This window comes from Tiliqua scincoides, chromosome 15, assembly GCF_035046505.1.
Source record: "Tiliqua scincoides isolate rTilSci1 chromosome 15, rTilSci1.hap2, whole genome shotgun sequence".
Lineage (NCBI taxonomy): Eukaryota > Metazoa > Chordata > Lepidosauria > Squamata > Scincidae > Tiliqua > Tiliqua scincoides.
This window is the reverse complement of record NC_089835.1, coordinates 2,395,498-2,417,094: the sequence shown is the minus strand read 5'-3', so window position 1 is coordinate 2,417,094 and position 21,597 is coordinate 2,395,498. Positions and strand designations below refer to the sequence as shown.

Genomic DNA, 21,597 nt, shown 5'->3' with positions numbered 1-21,597 from the left:
CAAACTGGGAGACAGCAAGTGGAACTACACCTCCCGAAATGCATCTCTCTCAGAAGCAAGCCGTCGGCACCGGGCTCAGCCTCGCTTGTGCACATGGGAGTTGTAGTTCAGGTGATGTCTCTGCCTAAACAAGTCAGATTGAACAGCCACCCCAGGGCGGACTACAGTTCCCAGCATGTCTTTCCAAACGTCAGCCCTCCCTCTCCTCTTCGCATGGCCAGCCTCTTGCTCTGCCTGTGCGCGCTGTGCGATGGCACGGGGGCGGGCAGTAGGGAGGGACGGAGGTGCGGCGGTGCCAGTTCCTGGGAGGCAGCAGCTGAGCGCAGTGCCAAACTGGAGCCCACTGGTAATGCCAGCATGGGAGGGGGACCCTTGCAAAGGTGGGGGGGCTCAGCTTGGGGAGGGGTTTTCCCCATCAGGGAGTGGGAATGTGGGCGTGCAGCCCCCTCTAGTGGTGGGGAAATAATCAGGCTGGGAAGCGTTTGGGACCCACATGGAGAGATAGGTGCCTCTACCTGGGAATGCAGGGGGTGCCCCTTGCAGGGATCAGGTCTCTGTGGCACCCCCTACAAGGGTGGGGCAGCCTGGTTCCCCCTAGAAAGATGGAGTGCTTGTGGAAGAGAGTGATGGGGAGACCTACGTGCAGGTCAGGAACTCTTCAGGGCCATAGTTCCCAAACGGTGGGTCAGGACCCAACAGTGGGTTGCAACCTGATTTTTGGTGGGTCGTAAAACTGACATGCTGATAGCTGACAAGGAAGATGTATTGACCCTACGGCAGTATTTCTCAAGCTGTGGGTTGTGAGACAATTTCAGGGACCAGGACTGTATGGCGCACCCCAGCAAGGGTGGCAAAATCCTGTGTCCCCATAAAAAAAGTGGAGTGGCTTGTGGAAGAGGGTGCCAGGGGGATTCTGTGTCAGGAACTCTCTAGGGAGAAGTGTGCACGGAGTGTGAAAAGAATGGGGTTTCTTGGGGGGGGGGAGAATGCATAGAGCCTACAAGGCTGGTGGGGAGCTTGGGTCCCACAGAAATATACAGAGTCTTTCCTATAAGGATGGGTGCTTATAGCAGTAGTCGTCAACATTTTTGTGCCACAATCCCAATACATAAATAAAATAGGAGACTGAGGACCCCTTCATCGATCCTGTTCCCCTCCCAGGACCCTATCCATCCACTCCATCTTCATCACCATCCATTCCTGTAACCCCTTCCCAGCACTGTTCACTGTAACCAAATATACTTATTAGAGAGAGAGCAGAAAAAGTTCCCATGAAGCCTGGCACTAGTGAAAGCTGTTGTAGCACAATTGCTAAGAAACTGAGACACCATCTCCTCGCACCTGAATGCCGCCCCCTTTACCTGGTGACCACTAGTCCAGTGGCCTTTAACCTATTTCATTCCTCTAAGTTGGCACAACCTCACAACTGAGGCTTTGTGACCCCATTGGCGTCCCAACCCCAAGGATGAAGAACGCTGCTCTAGTGAGAAAGGTGCATGGAGCTGGTGAAAATAATGTGGTTTTTTGGTGTGTGTGTGTGTGTGATGGGGGAGAATGCAGAGAGCCTCCTACAAGGCTGGGGCGAGCTTGGGTCCCATAGAACTTTATAGAGTCTTTCTTATAAGGATGGATAGTCTATATGTAGGTGTTTGGTAATTATTTACTTTAGTCAGAAGTAAGCCCATTGTGTTCAGTAAGACTTAAGATGTAAATCTAGCTTATTGGATACAAAAGCACCACTATTTATAGAAGTTGGATATGGAGGTGGGGTGCTTATGGAAAATGAAAGGAACTCCCTATGGCCATGGGGAGAACTTGGAACTGTTTGTGGGAATTGATGTTTTCCCCATAGTGGGGAGCAGGGCATTGACGCCTGTGTGAGGAGAGCTTTTGGTTCATAGAAGACTGGTGGAGAAAAGTGCCAGGTGCTAGAGGGATTTCTGTAGCAGAGACTGTATTGAGCTAGCAAGGCTGGGGTGTGAGGTTGGTGCCCCAACAAAGGGACAGGTCAGTTATAGAGGAGAGTGCAAGGAGCACCCTATAGGAATGGAGAGATCAAGGGAAGAGGTTTTCTTTGACAGCACTGGGCCTTTGAGGCCATCCTTGATATCTGGATGAGAGGTGGACCTTTCTAGAGATGGGAGCAGATGTGACCTCATAGGGATGGGATGGCTTGAAGGTTTGTGTGTATAGGGTTGGAGCTCTGGGAAGAAGGATGGCTAGAGGAGTATGCATGTTGGAGTATATTGCGTTCTAAATCTTCCTCTTTGCTTGTACTGTTGCTATCCAGAGTCCCTTGCAAAATTATTTGTTGGCGTTTTAGAGTAAATTATTGTAGTTTAAGAAATGCAGATGAGAGAGGTGGGTCAGGGAGCCGTCTTGCTCTCCCCAGTGCTGTCTGGTCTTTCTGAACAACATGCACCCTGTGATTGGTAGAAGCCCATTAGATATACATGTAACAAAGGGATGGTAAGTTTGGACAGACCCTTGTCCCAGATTCAGCAATATTCTTTAGGCAGTGCCTGCAACCAGTAGTTCAACATATTGCTAATTAATAGTGTTAATTGCTAGCTTGGGTTTGAGATCCAGCCAGCTCTACAAACATACCTTTCAACAGTGGCTCATTGGATGGCCTGGGGAAAGATTGCTTTAACTTGTGGAACCATCTGCCACAAGATGGGGTGGCCGCTGCAAGCGCTGTTGAGTTTGTGAGAGCTTGTTGATGCCTATTGCTGCTCAGTAGAGCCTCCATGTTCAGGAGCAGTATACCTCTGCTAAATGGCAAGAGGTCGTTGGCTTTGTGGCCAGCTTGTGAGCTTTTAGAAGCATGTGGGGGTAGATTATGGTGCTCCCAGTTGGGCCTGTATGCACTTGTGCAGCCTTCTGCTTGATAGAGCCAAGGAGTTGACTAGTAAAACTGATTCAGCGGAGGGGCCTCTGGTTTCCTCCTGGCACAATGGCTGAGTGCAAACCAGGCCCAGATTTCAAGTTGTGGAAGGCAGGGAGCGGTCTCCGTCTCTGACTCACAGCAGCTAGCGGTTGGCTGGCAGGGCTTATGGTATGCAGTGGATTATTTTACATGCTGGCCTGGGTGTGTGCTGAAACTTTCCTTTTTCCTTTCACGGAAGTTTGTGTTTCTAGGGGTGTGTGTGTCAAAAACAACAGCAACCCTAAACTCCATGAATTGCTTGCCAAAAGCTTTAGAACTGTAGTAACAGCTCAGGAGGATATTTGAGTTAGTTTCCTCCTCCCCTGCAATTTTCAAGTAGCAAAAATTGAGCATGACATGTTTAAGTGGAAGTTTTAGCTTTTGGTTTTTTTTTAGCAATTTTCAGTTACGTAAGCAAAAATAAATTTCCATAGTGCCTGTCATCCAGTCATAGTGACAGTCATCCCCCAGGGCCTTTGTACCCATTGGCCAGACAACATGGAGGGCGGGAGCAGGTGTACAATGTATAATCCAACTGGGCAGACTTCCTGACTTGCATGCTGATGGCGATTAAGTCTACACAAGTTGCTAGTCCACAAAAAGGCTTTAACTGCTCGCTTCCTCCTGTTCATCTTTAGCCTAAATAGTCAGAAAGAGAATGAGAGCAATTTCCCCTAGAAAGTTATTTGGCCTCCGTTGCTGGAAGTGATCTCTTGCTAGCAAGTGAAAATTCTGCTTTTACGAGGAATTAACCACAGATCCACTAATGAATGTTTAAAAAAACAGTGGCTTAATCTACTTTTAAACCTAGAGCAAACAATGCTGATAAAATGTGGAATTATTAATCCCTGTCTGCATTTGACAGAAATGCAATTTGGGGGGGGCACAGTGCAGTGGCTGAGCCCCCATTTTGCATGTGGAAGGTCCCAGGTTTGACTGTGGATCAAAACCTTTCAATAAAAGGGGAGAGGTGAAATGGCCACGTCTCCCAGTTTTCTCCCTGCTTTTGAGATATTGTGGCTGTCTCCCTTAGTAGGGCCCCTATGCCTTCTAACAACTTTGTGACAGGCAGAAATGCAACAGGCAAAAACTTTCCTTTGCGTTTAGCAGCTGCTCAGCAGGCTTTGAACCTTGGTGAGCTGCACCTGTTGAGCATGTACCTGCCATGCAGTGTTCAAAGCACAGAACCAGGAGTGGGTGGCTGAGGGCAGTCTGGCTGACTCCAGACAAGATTCCCCAAGTGTCTAATAGTTGGCCACAGAAGGGGTGCAAAGGATTGTGAGCAATTCTCCATCTTTGGAATGCAGCTCAGAGGCTGCTGTTGCCACGGTGACAGAATGTTCTCTCCTGGACCAGCAGCGATGGGGCACATCTTCCCACAGGGAAGTGGGCTTTGAACCTTTGCCCTTATTGATTTGGAAGCAGATGAAAGCCCAGAAGCCAAGGAAGCTCCGCTGCTCCACCAACCTTCCTAGTTTACTGGATGCTGCTTCAAAGTGGCTGGTAGTGTCTCACAGGAGTTGCCCACCCAAGTGGTTTCTGGCCTGGCCTCACCAGGTGGGGAGTGGTCCCGACGGGCCTGAGCCTTGGAGGCTTGAGCACTTCTGTCTCTATGGCCAGCCTGGTGTTACGAAGATGGATGGTGAGGAAATGCAGAGAGTGGGAGCTGTCATTTATTTGCTCTGGATCACCTATGGGTGGTTGGGTGCGCATCATGTGCTCAGGGGGTTGCCAAATGATCGGAATGTGGGTAGCCCCCCCGATGTTATCACACATTAGACCAGGGGTGTCAAACTCATTTCATATACTGGGCTGAAGAGCATTCGTGGTGCCTGCTGAGGGTGGGAAGTTATGTCATTCAGCAGGAAGTGCCGTCCTTATGCAGATGATGACCAGAAATAAGCGCTTTGTTCTCACTTAGGAACTCACTAACTGCAAAAGAGAAAACGTGTGAACCTTGGTTGTACTTTCAAGATGGGAGAGCCCAGATATCACACGGGCCGTCCTTTCAGCAGCCCACTTCTACTGAGGCATTGCTTAGCAGCTGAGAGCAGCTGATGGTGGGTGCTCAGAGAGCCCAATTATCACAAGGGCTGGAAAAAAGGCTTCCAGGGGGCCATACCCTGCCTGTTTGCCTTATGCCTGACACCCCTGCATTACAACCAGGGGGAAGAAAAGGCTATTTATGTAATTATGAGGAGCCTCCCATCTCAAAGATAAGGGAGGCAATAGGAGGGCAGGAAAGTGGGAAGGCTCAGGAAGGATAGGGGGTTGTTACTCTAATGATTGTAATCATTATCTATAGTTCTGGAGGTTTCATTCCTGTGTAGTAAAGGGCCTAGTGGTTTAACCCAAAGGATTGGTATGGGAAATGTGCACCCTGCCTTTCCCAATAGCCTTGGGGTGTCTCGCCACAGTGAAAGCGCAGGAGGACAAAACACAGATGCGCTCCTTTCTCTCCTGTGGTTTGTGCAGACGGAAATGCCATGGCAAGTGAGAGGCCCGGCCCCGTGCAGATTGTGCTGGTGCACAAGGAGAGCCACTCCTTTGAGCTGGATGAGAAGGCGCTGAGCCAGGTCTTGCTGCAAGATGCTGTCCGTGACCTTGACGTGGTTGTGGTGTCTGTGGCGGGGGCCTTCCGCAAGGGCAAGTCGTTCCTCTTGGATTTCATGCTGCGTTACATGTACATGCAGGTGAGGCCGCTGCTGCCAGCCTTTTACTAGTTAAGAATTATAGTTAATTCCTTGCCTAGCAGTTTGTCTTTAAAGTGTGCCACTTTGGTCCTCGCAGCAGCCCTGGCAAGTGGTTAATTTAATTTACCCATTGGGAGCTCCACGGCACTGGGTTAGAGGAAGCTGACCATCTGACTTGGGGATGGCGGTGCCGCCATTAGACCTTATTTTCCTGTCGTCCTGCAGAAGGGCAGAAGACGCAGCACTGATTGGCTGGGAGAAGAAGACGAGCCCCTGACAGGCTTTTCTTGGCGTGGTGGCTCTGACCCAGAGACCACTGGCATCCAGATCTGGAGCGAGGTGTTTATTGTGAGGAAACCCGAGGGGAAGAAGGTATGTGATGGCAGGTCGACTTCCAAATACCCTTTTTTCTGTCTCTGTTCCTACCTCTGTACATCTGAGGCCCACTAAGCCTCAGCTCACCTGCTCATAAAGAGCAGGTGGAAAAGGGAGGAGAACCTGTGCCTTGTCACATCCACGGGTGACAACTGAGCAATGGGGGTGCAGGGAGATCCAAGGAATGGGAAAGTGGAGGAAAAAGGTTGTTTTGCTGAAGGGTCCGCTGTGTAGTGGAGACAGAGGGAAGCAGGGAGCATTCATAGAAAGATGGACTGGCATTCAGAGAGTCCTGTGCAGATGGGAAAGAAAAGAGGGAAGAGATTAAAAGGAAAAGACTAAGAGCCAAAGTAGTGTAGTGGCTTGGAAGTTGGGCTTAGACCTTGATGACCCAGGTTCAGCCTTGAAAACAGTCACTCTCTCTCAGCCTCACCTACCTTGCAGGGTTGTTGTAAGGAGTGATGTACGCTGCCCTGTGAGCCCCTTGGAGGAAGTATGGTATTAAAAGGTGAAAAATAAACATAGCTGTATGGGTTAACAATGTAAAACTGGGTCTCGGAGTGGTTGAATTGTATGCTAGTGAGCTGGTGTGTTTCTGCAGGAGAGTGGCAGAGTCGGGGAGTCTGGTTCGGTGCAGTGTGTGCCAGCCACCGAAAATTCTCATTATTGTGCAGGTCATTTGTATCCTGCTCTTTCTCTGTGGAGCTCAGCAGCAACCGTGGGGTGAGGTTGAGAAAATCAAATGACAGAACAGCAAGGTGCATTCAGCTGCAGGGAGGACTTGCCTGAGTTCACCAGTGCGGAATTTGAACTTATCTCTTTTTGGTTCTCGGTCCGGTGCTCCTGCTATGTGTATATAGGGTTTGCTGTGGTTAGAGAGGTGGGCTTGGAGCCTCAGGGTTGACCTGACTTTTATACGTTTTGGGCTTGGGTGTTTCAGCTGTCCAGGACGGGCAAGGCAGGTTGGCTCTCGCTTGCCCGAAAGCTCTTTTGGTCCTGATGTTCTTGTCCTTGCAGGTTGCGGTCTTGCTGATGGACACACAGGGAGCCTTCGACAGCCAGTCAACTGTTAAGGACTGCGCCACCATCTTCGCCCTCAGCACCATGACAAGTTCCATCCAGGTGAGTCCCCTGTTTTGAAGTGCTGTCGTCAGAGACCCATGTTCTTTCTCTGGATACTGAGGGGCCTTCTGAGGGGCTACTGAGGGGCTGACCCTTCTTGTTGGTCAGCGCTCCATCCTGGAAACTGGCGCTGTTTCTCATTAGATGACCAAGTCTGAGCCATGATCTATCTGTTGGTCTTAGATGCCACAGGTTTTGCTATAATGGACTCTTGAATCTGGAATTGGCGACTCTGGGTGGCTGTTGAGATTCTCTTTCTGTCTCTCCTTCCTTTCCAGATCTACAACTTGTCGCAGAACATCCAAGAGGATGATCTACAGCAGCTGCAGGTAGGTGATGAGGATTACCTACGCAACCTCTCTCTAGTGGCAGACAATTACAGAAAATGACAGTGGATTTATAATCAGGGCTGTGTCTACACTTTTGACTGCAAAATGCTGTCCACCACAGCCTTGTGTTTCTGCAGGAGTTTAGTCCAGAATTTTGCTCTGCCCAACCTGGAGATGCTAGCAGGGTTTGAACCTGAGCCTTTTGCAAGGATGTTGGTATGAAGCTGCAGCCTTCCCCAGGTCTCCAGGGTGACTTCCCCAATTCTATTTCTCTCCCTGATGCCACTTTTAAAGTGCGGTTGATAGCCCACCTCTGCGGAGAGCTAACCAAGACACTTTTGGCTCTTGTCCTTGATGACTGCGAATTCGAACAATATGGAGATAGCAATTGTAACAATCCCTGTTTCTTTCTCTCTCCCTGACTTTTTCCAGCTGTGTGGCCCTCTCCTGGCTCTGGCTTCCCCAAACTCCCCCAGAAAGTTACCTGCACCCTGACTTTAAAACGACATCCTTATCTTGTGTTTCTTTTCCCAGCTTTTCACAGAGTATGGGCGCCTAGCAATGGATGAGATCTTCCGAAAGCCTTTTCAGGTAGGCAAGCAGATGGAACACACACAAGCCCGAGCTTGTCCTTCCTTTGGCTGGCAGCTATAGGCTTGCCAGTCTTGTCTTAGGAAACCCACATTACTTTGCTTTGCTGGCAATGTTTTGAGTCCTGCCTTCAAGACATCTGGGCCCACCTGTTCTTTCTCTCTCCCTCTTATTTTATTCTTACAACAGCGTGTGAGGTAGACTCCAGCTATGCAAGAGTGACTAACCTACAGGTTACTCAGTGAGCTTTGTGTCCAAGCGGAGGTTTGAATCTGGCCCTCCCTGGTCCTACTCTGATGTTGCAGCACACTGGCTTTGAAGTGTTAACCATATCAGTGCCTCTTTTTGCAGAACTTCTCATTGTGTTTGAAGTAACCGAGTTAACCTAGCGCAGGGCAGATAAACTCCTCGCCTCCAAAATGTTCAGGGGCTTGGATTACCTTCCCTGCAATAGGAAAGCCAAGTGTGGTGTTTGTGTAGTTTTTTTTGGGGGGGGAAGCAATTACAGGGCAACAGCAGAGGGTTTTCTAAAATTATGCATGAAGTGGAGAAAAGGGGCGATTTCTCTCTCTCATGTAACACTTGAACTTATGAATTGGCTGGCAATTTCAAATGGGTGGATAGTAGTTCAGGACTTCTTAAGAAAAGCCATAATTTACCTATGGAATTGGCTGCCACAGGACAGTGTGTGGTGACCAAGAGCTTAGATTCTTTTGAAAGGGATTAGACTAAATCAGGGGTGCTCGAACCTACTTAACATAAGAGCCACATATGATAAACTTCAGATGTTTGAGAGCCGCGTTGTTTAAGAAGCATTTAAATCCTTAAATATATTTACTCACTAGTAACATTAAACATGTTTTAAACCAATGAACTCTCAATTTATACCTGATAAATAATTACCAAGCTTGAATGCTTCTTATTTACCTTTTGTATTAATTGTGCTGCAAAAGGGAATTTGGTCAACAGATTTCTGAGAGCCACACATCATATATAAGCCGAAGTGGTTTGGTCACCCAGCCTGGACTAAATCATGGAGGTCTAACTGTGGCTGTTAGCCCATGATGAATTCCTAGAGCATTCATGTGCAGGGGCAGTCTGCTACAGAGATCCAGCCACCAAATAGTGGTTGAGGTGCGTTGCATTCATCTCCTGCTTGCGAGCTTGTGATGGAAAGAAAGGCATGTGGTGAAAAACAGTGTGCTGGGCCAGCGAGGCTCTCTTACGCTGCCATCCTACATCTTCCATGCAGACCCTGATGTTCCTGGTGCGCGACTGGAGCTTCCCTTATGAGTATCCTTACGGTCTGGATGGCGGCATGAAGTTCTTGGACAAGCGGCTCGAGGTAAACACCTGTGGAGGTGTGCTGGCACACTCCAGGGTGCAGGGAGGCTGTGGCAGAATCTTGAGCAGAGTCAGTTAACGCCCACGTGGAGTTCTTTGTTGGTGAGATTGACTGTTAAGCTATGATTGGGTCTTGTGGCTCTCTTAGTGTGTGTATCTTGTAGCCTTATTACGTCAGTCTCCGGTTTATCAAGAACCGAGACTGCCTTTAAATCCCAACTGGTCACTGTACAGCAATCGCTTGCATGTTCGTCTGGTTAGGGACCACAGCGTGGATGAAAGTCAAAAATGGATGAATGTCAAAGCAGAGCCTTATTCAGCCTGCAAATTTATTTTGGCCAATGAAAAACATAAGTAACGAACTATATAAACACATGTGAGTACATGCAAAGCCTAAATGAACAGAGCCAAAGAAAACATCAAGAATGTTGAGGGATATCTTGGAAAGTTGGATGGAATCGTACAAAAGAGGAAAGCACGTGGACAAAATTTGAAATGTAGTTATACAGGTATGTGTCTCTTAACGATGGGGTTACATCCTTTGAACCCCACCATTAAGCAGTTTTGTTGTTATACAGTCTTTTGAGTGGTGCTGGAGGCCTCGTCCTTTCTGACAACCCACTCTACGGGCCTCTGTAGGCCTCAGAATGGCCCACAGGCAAGTTCAGAAGCTACTTCTGGTTTTCAGAAGCAAACTGGAAGTAGTTTTCCAAAAACTGGAAGTAGCTTCTGGAAGCTTCTGCATGCCATTCTGAGGCCTCTGGGGCCTCTTATGGATAACGCCACCAACACAAAGGTAAAGAGTTTCAATGGCCTTTGTATTAATGTACAGTAAACCAACAACGGACTGTCATATACATGGTCCGTCAGTCGTAGTGTCACTAAATGGCACACTCTGGTAGCTGAAAACGGCTAAGAGCAAAGTGATAAAAGTCAAGGTGTTGAGTTTCCTTCTGGGCCAGCTGGGAGGAGAGGAGAGGCCAGGATGGCATAGTGATGGTGTGAAGGATGGAACGTGAGGAAGAGGAAGGGAGGCAAGGCAGAGGGTGGGAAGGAAGGGCAGGCATGTGGATGAGAGACTGCGGGCACCCACTGAAGACTGGGGGATTTGATCAAAGCAACCTCTCCAAAGTTCAAATCCCCAGTGAGATTGACCCCGACTAGAACTCCTAGTTCTACCTCTGTGCGGGCTGAACCTTTGAAACAAGCTGGCTGCAGCCCACTGAGTTTGGACCACAGACCCACTTCTGGGTCCTGACCCCCACCCGTCGAAGACCTCTGGTCTAGGAGATGCAAATGCAAACACTTACTTTGGTTCTCCAATTCTTAGTCATGTTTGTTGGTCTCAACTGTTTTGCTAAGTTTTCTGGCTTTTGGGGGGGGGGGGGAACAGATAATGTGTAATGACCAACAGGTTCCTCTTCCACCAGGTGAAATCTCACCAGCATGAGGAGATTCAGAACGTCCGGAAGCACATCCACTCCTGTTTCACCAATGTCAACTGTTTCCTCCTGCCACACCCAGGCCTGAAGGTGGCCACCAGCCCAAACTTTGACGGGCGCCCGAGAGGTAAGGGTCTTGAAAGGTAAGGGTCACTCCAACTCTGTTGCCGAAAAGCATCTCTCTTCCTTGGACTCCAGCTTGCTGCCGCCGTTCCTCCCCATGGGTCACTTTGAGTTAAAGCTAGGCTGAGTACGAGCTCTCGCCAACCAGAGTGGACAGCACTGACCTTGCCAGACCAGTGGTCTGACTCAGTACAGCAGCTTCAAATGTTAATCGGGAGCACCCCTAGTTCGGTGACGGAGCCCCTGGCTTTGCCTGCAGAATGTCCCAGGTTCAATCCCTGGCAGCCTATCCAGGTAGGAGTGGGAAAGACCCCTGAACCTGAAACTCCGGAGAGCTGCTACCAGTCAGTGCTCAACAATGCTAAATCAGCTAAGCCAAAGGTCAGGCTCTGTCTGTCGGCTTCCTAAGTCTGTATTGAGCATCAGCAATGTGCTCAGTGCCATACGAAGGTCTGATCCTTTTCCGTAATGGCTCGCAAGCCTGAGAAGAAGAGCAAGGGTGGGAGAAACTCAGAAGGGCATTGAGTGTGCAAGGGAACTATTGTTAATGGGGGAGTAGAGGAGCAGTGGGAAGCCTAAGGGGCTTCTCCATGAGCTGCCGCAATCTCTGGTTTTTGTTTCATCTCTCTGCCAAAGCTGTACTCGAAACGGGATGGATTGGTCAATTATCTCACTTAGTATAGTATACAGCTGTGTATACTCCTGTGTGTTCAGGTGGGGCATCTTTCCCCGCAATTTTAAAATGAATGTTCTCGGAGAGCTTGATTTGTACACCCAGAAATGCATTCTGTGTGTGCAACATGCAGATTATGCTGGAGGTTTGGCCTTAAAATGCTTTTTAAATTTTTTTTTATTTTTCACATTTTTATTCCGCCCTTCCTCCAAGGACCTCAAGGAGGGGAGGCATTATATCATTACAACAACCCTGTGAAGTAGGTGCGGCTGAGAGGTGGCAAATGGCCCAAGGGCACCCAGGAAGCTTCCTGGCTGAGCAGGGATTTGAACCTGGATCTTCCAGGTCTAAGTCCAACTCCCGAACCACAATACCATCCTGGCTGTTTTCCCCACCCTGCAGTCTCCATCTCTTCTCTCACTGTCTCTCTCCCCCCTGCCTGTTCTCCTTTTTCCATTTCAGATATTGCAGATGAATTCAAAGATCAGCTCCTGCAGTTCATCCCGTTTGTACTGGACTCTGGGCAACTTTTGGAGAAGGAGATCAACGGGTCGAAAGTGTCCTGTCGGGGCTTGCTGGAGTACTTCAGGGTACACCGTTTTTATTTCTTCAGGAGATTTGCTCCCAAGGCTGGGTGGGAAGAATCCCCTTCTTGAAACCAGCTGAGCTGTGAATCGGGACTTTCCTGGTCTGACTCTTACCTCTGCCTTGAAGAGCCACTTCCTCTCAGCCTCAGTCTTCCCCATCTGTAGTACGGGGATAATACTCACTGCGCCGTGAACTGGGACATGCTTTGCCTCTGCTGTAAACTCACTAGATGGGGCTCAAGGCAAGGCCTCTCAGCCTCGGTCTTCCCCATCAGTATGGGGGTAATGATACTTACTTTACAGGATTTCTGTAAGAACTCCATCCTCATAGTAACTGGGGAGCACTCTGTGCACTCGTGCAAACACTGGGTGGAGGTGGTGCTGATAAATTGTAGGGGTCATTGATAAAAAGCAGGTTTTGTAAGTGGACTTCGCTGATAAGTTGTGTTGCCTCCTGCTCATTGGGCAAAACTGCCATTTTAAAGTGATGGTTCTCTTATATTGAGAGCTTGTTTTGTCCCCTGAATCATAGAATAGGAAGGGATCTACAAGATCACCTAGTCCAACCCCCATTTGAAGCAGGAAATCCTCCCAGAGCATCTCCAGCAGGTGCTTGTCAAGCCTCTGCTTGAAGGTCTCCAGTGAGGCAGAAGCCACCACCTCCCTCGGCAAGCTGTTCCACGGCCAGACCACCCTGGCCATCTATAATGTCTTCCTGATGTCCAGCCAAAATCTCCTCTCCTGTAGTTTTATCCATGTGATTTAGTTCTGCTCTCAGAGGCGACTGAGAACTCATCTGTTCCTTCTCCCGTTTGACAGCCCTTCAGGTATTTGAAGATTGCTCTCATGTCCTCTCTCGGCCTCTTCTTCGGGCCAAACATGCCACGTTTGCCACCTTTTCACGTAGGTCTTGTTCTCCGGTCCTGTCCGTATTGCCCCTGTTTCCAGTGGCTGGCATCTTCCCTGCAACAAAGAACTTTTCTTCCCATTCCTTTTGTTCTGTGTTCTGGGTTGAGATCATCTTGTAGAAAAAGATGTTCCAAACGATGAATGCTTCTTTTTTCAGGCTTACATAAAGATCTACCAGGGGGAAACCTTGCCTCATCCTAAGTCCATGTTGCAGGTGAGCTTTCAGAGACGTGAAAAGTCTTGTTGCTGGTTCTTTAAAACAGGGGTGCCCAAACCTCAACCCAGGGGCCCAACTCAGGGACTTCCAATCCAGCCCGCAGGAGCCCCCAGTCTCCAATGAGCCTCTGGCCCTCCAGAGACTCGCTGGAGTCCATGCTGGCCCAAAGTAACTGCTCTCAGTGTGAGGGCAACTGTTTGACCTCTCCCGTTAGCTGTGGGACGAGGGCTCCCTCCACTGCTTGATGTTTCACATCTGTGATGCAGCAGCAGCAAAGGGAAAGGCCAGTCTTGCTTTGTGTAAGGCCTTTTATAGACTTTGAGTTACTGCAACATTGTCATTCATTCATATAAGTTCCATCTCTAATATATTCATTTATGTAAATGTATGTAAATTTATTCAAATTTGAAGTGTAAGTTAATTCTTTTTTATTCCTGGCCCTGGACACTGTCAGAGAGATGATGTGGCCCTCCTGCCAAAAAGTTTGGACACCCCCGCTTTAAAAGATAGGAAGCTGCTACTTGTTGAGTCAGATCTTTGATCTGTTCATCTCAGTATCGTCACCCCTGGCTGGCAGCGTCACTCCAGGGTTATACAGAGGGGTTTTTCTCAGCCCTACCTGGGGATAGAACATTTGTCCTCCTCCAACTGAAGCACATGCTAAACCCTTGAACCCCACTGCCATTCCATGAAGTTTGAGGAGCTGATAGGTGTGTCCGTGTCCTATTCTCAAGTGAGATCTCAAGTCCAGGACTTGCAGGCAGGCCAGTCAGATCTGTGATGGCAATTCCAACTGCCAAAGTGCAGGATCTAGGCTCCAATCCCTGGAAATCCAACCCCCACTGCATAAGCCAGACTGTCCCTTGAGGGTGAGACCCTGTGTCAGGAGCCTCTTGTGTTCCCTACGTCAGCTGCCAGCAATTGTGTAAGAAGCAATTGAGAGACTGTGCAGGTGCTCAGCTCTGGGCCTAGAGGCTGCCTCTTTCAAGATTCTCACTCGGCAGCAGTGGGGTGAAGCCCAAGAAGGGGTAGTTGATTTCAGGAAACGTGCAGGAGTTCAGAGTTCAGAAAGCATTCTATACCCAGTGTGTAATTAATCTATGGAACTCCTTGTCACAGGATGTGGTGATGGCCCCTCCCCTAGAAGCCTTTCAAAGGGGATTGGACAGATTGATGGGAGGAAAAGTCCCCATGTTACAAGCCATGATGGTATATAGGTTTTGGAAGTAGGCTACCCCTGAATGCCAGGTGCGAAGGAGGGCATCAGGAGGCACTTCTCTTGTGGTCTTGAGTGCTCCCTGAGGCATCTGGTGAGCCACTGAGATGTAGGAGGCTGGACTAGTTTGGCCTGATCCAGTGGGGCTCTTCTGATGTTCTTATATTAGTGATAGCTGGGGCTCTGTTTCGGTGCCACCCATTGTTAGCACCCTGTACAAGGCTGAGATGGGACAATGTGCCCCTTCCTTCTTCATCCCTTCTTGAAGGGGTCGCACCTGCCCCTCTCAATGTTGGGGGTTTGGGCAGAGCCGGTTGGGTGTGGCCACCCTCCTCCCAGCACACTCTCTTTCCCTCTTTGGGCCTCCCTTGTTAGAGCAGCTGATGTCATTGTTCCCGTAGGCTTCTGGGAGGAAAACAGGTGGGCAGCTTGGTGGAGAGTGGCCCCAAAAGGGATGCAAAGAAGGGTGGTTGGGGAGGGGGCGGTTTGGGGCTCCCTCTTGGCCTCCCCCCAACCCAGTAATCGAGAAAAGTAGACCCACAGTGTCCAAGGTGCCCCTTGGCTCTGTCAGAAGTTAAACTATGCTGAGACCTGCTAGTGGAAAGTGCCCCAGGAGGGCCCCCATTGCAACTGGCACATGTGAACATCATGCTTCTCTTCTTCTCCCAGGCTACCGCTGAAGCCAACAACCTGACAGCCGTTGCTTCGGCAAAGGATCTCTATTACACCAACATGGAGAAGGTGAGATGGGAAATATGGAGGTGGGGAGGGGGCAGGGGTGTTTGCGCTGCATAGGTGGGCAATTTCTCCCTTTGCGCACCACCGTTGCAAAAGTGTGGACTGGATTCCCTGCAGTTCTATTCTGGGCTTGATTCAAGGTGCTAGTCATGAGCAGGGAAGCCCTGGTTGTTTAGGGGAACCAAGTTCAGGAAATCTGCCCCCTACCTTCTGGGGCTCACCCTAGAAGTCTCATGAGTGAACTAGAAGTGGCATCTTGGATCTGGGCTTGTAAGCCCTTTGTTTTATTTCCAAGTCCCACGTTTCGTAGGGTACCACGTTAGTTAATCCCACTTTTGCCACTAGTGTTGGCCACTGTGCACAGGAGTAGATGGCTTGCTCTGTCCCCTCCTTGCCCAAACTGTGCCTCTTTTTTTGAAGGGCCAGCTGTATCTTGCCCACCGGTGCGCCATCACCCCAGGCGTCTCTGCTTCCAGCAGAGTTGAGCAAGACAGGGCATTGTCATGTGGTTAGCCTGGCAACATGGCCAAATACCACCCACCCTACTGTGGTTTAAGGCACTCTCCTATCTATGCAAAGCGCTTCACTTGCTGTGATTGGTACTCTTCACAACAGTCTTATAAAGTAGGCCAGCGACCCCCAAACTGTGAGTCACAACTCGGAGTGCGGTACATCACAACCCAATGCTGCACCAAAAAGCCTTACTAGGATTCCCTGGCATCTGCTTCCAGGTCACGCCAGCCTGTGCTCCACTCCATTAGCCTCCACGGGTCTCAGAATGCCTCCCGGATGTGGGAGCTATTTCTGATTTGCGGAAGTGACTTCTGGTTTGCTTCCTATCATGTCCAGGAGGCATTCGGAAGTTTGCGGAGGCCAATGATTGAGGGCTGGCACAACCCAGAAGCAGCAGTCTTTTTGGCGCACTATTGAGGGTTGTGACCCTCTGTGGAGCACAAGATGGGCTGCGGCACTCAAAAGTTTGGAAACCACTTAGGTAGGCTTGTGTTAGGGCAGTTGGGGGAGGCTGAGAGAGTAATGAATCCTTAGTGTGGGATTAAGTGTCATGTTAAAGGCTGCCTGGGAAGTTCATGGCAAAGGTAAGGTTTGAACCTGGGATTTCCCGGATGATTTTGGATGTTTAGCCATTCAGAAATCTTAGAAAAGGGAAGAAAAAAGTTCTCCTTCTCTCCTCCCTTCCATAAACATGTGTTCTTTCCTCTTCCTCTCCCCCCCCCCCCCCAGATCTGCGGTGGGGACAAGCCGTTTGTGGCCCAGGAACTGCTGCAGATGAAGCACAGTGAGGAGAGCGCGCTGGCTGTGCAGCACTTCCAGCGCATCAAGAAAATGGGGGGCAAGGAGTTCAGCCAGCGCTACGAGGACAAGCTGCGGAAGGAGATTGGCGAGCTCTTTGAGGACTTTGCCAAGCACAACCAGAGCAAGAACATCTTCAACACCTTCCGGACCCCTGCCATCATCTTCAGCTTCATCATGTCGCTCTATCTGGGTTCCGGCATCATGGGCTATGCCGGCCTCGAAGTCGCCTCCCAGCTGTGCAGCTTGGTGGTGGGTTTTCTGCTCATCACCCTCCTGGCCTGGGGCTACATCCGCTACTCGGGCCAGTACCGTGAGGTGGGCATCGTCATCGACCGCACGGCCCAGTTCCTTCTGCAGAAGGTGCGTGTAAGCATGTGGTGCCTCCCAGGTTCAGTTGCAGCAGCGGCGTTGCTAGGGGGGGTGCGAACCGCACTGGGTGTCATTGTGGGGGGTGACATCGTACTGGCCAAAATTGTGAATTCTTGCGGTTTTTGAACAAGACATTACATTACATATTATCCAATGGGTAATTTGATGCAGAATGCAACAAAACAAACCACATTGAAATATCTGTATTGTATCAAAAGTTATAGCTATAAAAACAGAAAAGGAAGTCACAACTGCCTTGTGTAACAAGAAGTGGATTTCCTTAACTTAAAACTGACCAATGAGACTGATTGTTCCAAGAGCCAATGAGCTGGTGTAGTGACACAGCATGGAACCAGTGAGGTGCGAGTATGAGTCAGCTGTCACTTCCATGTATCAGGACTAATACTGGAACTCTTACTCAAAAGTGTGAGTGTCATTGCTGGTTTTGGGTTGGTTAGTTGGGTGACCTGGACTGTTATCTATTCCAATAAAGTGAATTGGGGGGGGGGGGTTACACCAACCCTAGTGATGCCACGTCATTGAGCTTGTGCGTATGATATTGTAATTCTGTACAGTCTGGTGTGGGAGAAGGTCTGTTATGGGCATGGACACAATGAGCTCTCGCGTTGGGCAATGCAAAACTTGGTGACAGAACCTCTGAGCAGCAACCCTTGGGGTACCAGTTGCAGGGGAGACACAGGCGAAGAGATTTCTTTTCTGGAGGCATCTAAAAGAGCCCTACTGGATCAGGCCAAGGGCCTAGGCAGTCCAGCTTCCTGTATCTCATAGTGGCACACCAGCTGCCCCAAGGGCAAGAAACCTGTTGCCCACTCCCTTGCCTCTGACAATCTGAGGTAGCCTACTTCTAGAACCAGGAGGCTGCACATACAAACAGGCTGTTTGTAGCCTGTGATGGACATTTCCCTCCATCAATCTGTGAAGGACATTTCCTCCATCAGTCTGTCCAATCCCCTTTGCAAAGGCGTCTAGTCCAGGATGTGGATGTGTGAATGGAGAGGTGGTGTCTTCACATTTCACACAGGAGCCTGTTTTGGGGGACTTGGGAAAGGGCGAGAGGGCCACCCTCTCTGCCACTGAAACACCCTTTCGTATATAAGAAGAGCCCTGCTGGATCAGGCCTAAGTTCAGCAACTGGTCCTCCCTGGGAAGCCCAAAAGTAATAACCCTCTTTTGTCCTTGCTCAACATCATGTGGCATGGAGTTCCACAGATCGGCGTGCTCTGATGGGTTGCTATGGGAAGCAGGGTGCTGGACTAGATGCGGCTAGGGCCTGTTGCAGCGGGGCTTCACAATGTCTTTTTCCATCTCTCCTTTCCCTCCTGTGTCCAGGCCACCACCCGAAATGCCTTGGCCACCCGGTATGCAGGATCCAGCCCTTCGCCTGGGACCACTTCCAGTGACAAGAAGAGCCAATGAGGCCTTGGTGTGCGACGCTCCGAACTGTGGCCGAAGCGGACGTCTTGCCACAGCTCGCAACTCCACGATTCGCTCGCAGGGCTTCTAGAGAGGGGACACCGAAGCCTCCAGCATTGGAGATATAATTTGTTTCCCCTCTTCCTTTTTATTTTTCAGAACACCCCCCCCCCATTTGCGTTTGCTCCTCTCGCTTCTTATTTTCTGCACTTTAACAGAGGAAGTTGAAATGTCAGCTTTAAGGTTATTTCTGCTCCAGCAAGTGCCTTTCTCGCGACAAGCCACGAACCGTTCTCCTTTCCTACCTTTTCGGGGGATACCTCCATGGCAACTAGATCCGTCCTCTGCCAGTTCTGACGGCAGTCCTTGAAGTGCCTGCTTCCGGCTGCCAGCCTCGTCTCCTTCTTTTGGAACTTGCCCGTGTCGAGGACACCGCAAGGGGCTGAGGAGCGGCTGGTTGACCCGCAAGAAGTTGCTCCGTAAACGCCTGCATTCCTCAAGCCTTTCCGTGTGCCTTTGTGGATCCGGGACAGTGCTCTGTCTCATGCCCCCTGCTCCCGGAGGGGCAATGTCCCTCTTCCTTCTCCACTTCTTGCCTTAGAAACCTCTTCCTCAGTTCATGTTGAAGAACAGCGGTGATTTAATTTGCCGCCTGTGGCTCTTGCCTGACTCCCAGTCTTGGCTTTCTTAGTTTTCGTTCTTGGGCACGGGGGCGACTTTGGTGTGTATCTGGCTCATTCCCATCCCATGCAGCGGGTGCAGGCGGTTTGGACTCCTACGCTGGCCTAGAAGGGAACAAGCAGGATGGGCAGGTGGTTGAATGGTTACGCACTGCGTTCCCATCTCTTTGGAAGCCGGCTTCCTGGCTGCACTCAGATGTGATCCAAGAGTGCGTGAATGCACCTGTTTCAGGCCTTCACGATCTGGGACCCCAGAGACTCCAACGCAGCCAGTTGGGATGGCCAACCTGTGCTCTCCTTTTACTCTGCTCCCCAAAAATGGGGTGGGTGAAGGGTCCACACTGCACAGCTGGGGGCTGTATTTGGCCTGGGAGGCTCCAGATTGTGGAGGTCTACTGAGAGCCAAAGCCATGAGCTCTGTCCCCTCTTCTTCTGGAAGGCAGAACTGGTCAACCTGCTAACCTTCCAGCCTTACTTATGGGGCGGGCTGGAGGCAGCTTCTTCTCTGTTTTGCCCAAAGTGTCCCATTCCAAGCCCAGCCTCGTCTCTCCGCAATGGACCAAAATTTACTGTTGCAAAATCCAGTCAGTAGCGGTTGGGGTTTTTTAACCTGATGGCAGATAATGTCTGGTCAAAGAACAGATTGTCCTTGTTTGGATCTGCCCTTCCTTCCTCCAAAAGATGTCCGCTGCATCCTGCCAAAATCAGGAATAATCTTCTGCCACTCAAGGACACTGGTACCCCCTAGCCTTTTATCGCTGGTTTTCTCCCAGGCAGTTTAATAGCTTTATAATGGCCTCTGCTCCTTTGCAGTTTGACCTCCCTTGCATGGCCTTCCCCCTGTGGATGAATCACACAGTCCATTCCTTATCCTACTCCAAGACCAACAGACTTGGGAGCTGGGATTGGCACGGTGCAGCTGAACAGCATTCCCATCCATTCCACTTGCTCTGTCTGTTTCAGTGGCATTCATCTCTCCGCTTCCACTTTGTATTTAGGGCAAGGGGTTCCACCTGCACCTTTTTCCTATGGCCCATGTGAATAGGTACTCTATGTGTGTGAGAGAGGGTGTGTGTGTGTGTGAGAAAGAACATGGGCTGTTCTATTTGGGCTTGGAACCCAACCTCCTGAAGAAGACTTCTCAGATAACATTCCACAGCTGCTCCTCACTCATGCATACCTGTCAACCAAGGAGGGACAGGAAGTGTGCAGGACGGGCACTTCCTGGTTTCGCCTGGCTGTCCTTACCTTGAGAAAAGGAGCTCATGCGGACAAGACCTGTGATCTGTTTGCGCCTCTCTGCCACACCTGCTCCTTTTTATAAGCTGATACCAGCAAACAGGAAGTGGGTTCTGATTGCCCCCCTTCCCATGTCCAGGGAGCATGCAAAACTGATTTGTCTGGTGCTCAGGACTGTGCTCTTCCCTCATCCCTATTGCCAACCTCAGCCTCCTTTTACTCTCCTCTATCCTCGCCACTCCGTATTAGCTGCGTCTGGTAATAACACGCACCTCCCTATGTACCTTGAAAATAGTCTGAAGCACAAATTGGTTTGGAGCATAAGAGGCTTTTTGGTGGGTCTGAATGTCTTTTGCACATGTTGTCATTCCCCCTTGTTGGAGAAACCAGCTCAATTCAGGGACCAGTTTATTTTTTTCTTTCAAGATAAGATAAGATATATATATATATGTACCATAACCTTTTCTCTGCAATTGGGAACTCTCCCCCCCCCCCAGTAAGAACCCTCTTTCAGTTTCTCTTTCTCTCCTTCTGTGACCTTGTTAATCACATGTTTAAAACTCTTGGCTGGGGACTGATGCTGTGGGGGTTGTAGATGCCGGAGTTGTATTTATATAAAGCGCAACAGAAAAGAAACTTGCATTCCACTTTGCAACTGCCAAAATAAAGATCAAGCTACTGAAACGGTGGCTGTTTGGACTTGTGTTTGTGCAGCACGTCCTGGTGGAGGGATGAGGGGTTCTATGGGGCGGCAGCTCAATGAGTTCAGTTTTGCCCCATTGGGACTGGCTGTCCTGCTTTCCCTAGAAATGTGATCTTGTCCTTAGAGCAGGTCACAATCATTTGGCCACATGTTTCGGTTTTCCTTCCCCCCCCAGTTTGTGTTCCTACACCCACAACCCCTGCCCTGAGACCTCCCAACCTCTGAGGTGGCTTGCCAAAATCCTGCCTCCCCCTTACCTGACAATGTGCCGGCCTCTTCTTCCCATTCCCTGGATTGGAATAGATGGGGGGGGGGGTTGGAGTGAAGGAAGAGGAAGTGTGAAGGAGAGGAAAGCTGTGGGCTTGAGTGATGCTGTAGTGCACTACTCCCCTTAGCATGTCCTCTCCTGCTGCATCCTCCTCTTCCAATCCAATCTAGGGAGAAAGCAGCAGTGAAGGCAAGAGGGCACCAAACTGCCTGAGGTGTCTGTTTCAGTTGGCCTCATGGGTGAGCCAGCCTGCCACCTGCTCCCTCTTGTCTGCATTTAATGCCACAAAGCTCCTTGTTCTG

General features: G+C 49.9%; 1 protein-coding gene across 1 annotated transcript; it reads left to right on the top strand.

The window, feature by feature from the left end:
* The first annotated feature begins 262 nt into the window (after window positions 1-262).
* ATL3 (atlastin GTPase 3) lies at window positions 263-21,008 on the top strand. Its single transcript, XM_066610282.1, has 13 exons — window positions 263-346; window positions 5,405-5,622; window positions 5,848-5,994; window positions 7,015-7,119; window positions 7,398-7,448; window positions 7,983-8,039; window positions 9,292-9,384; window positions 10,814-10,952; window positions 12,084-12,211; window positions 13,275-13,331; window positions 15,220-15,291; window positions 16,531-16,962; window positions 18,322-21,008. The coding sequence occupies exons 2-13, from the start codon at window positions 5,416-5,418 to the stop codon at window positions 18,406-18,408; spliced, it is 1,575 nt and encodes a 524-aa protein (XP_066466379.1). The 5' UTR covers window positions 263-346; window positions 5,405-5,415; the 3' UTR covers window positions 18,409-21,008.
* Window positions 21,009-21,597: the final 589 nt, after the last annotated feature.

Bases quoted from the DNA above. Each gene is read 5' to 3' on its own strand.
- ATL3 (XM_066610282.1), top strand. From the start codon at position 5,416: ATGGCAAGTGAGAGGCCCGGCCCCGTGCAGATTGTGCTGGTGCACAAG. The intron at 9,385-10,813 runs GTAAACACCTGT...CTCTTCCACCAG, and splicing joins TCTTGGACAAGCGGCTCGAG to GTGAAATCTCACCAGCATGA. The intron at 13,332-15,219 runs GTGAGCTTTCAG...TTCTTCTCCCAG, and splicing joins ATCCTAAGTCCATGTTGCAG to GCTACCGCTGAAGCCAACAA.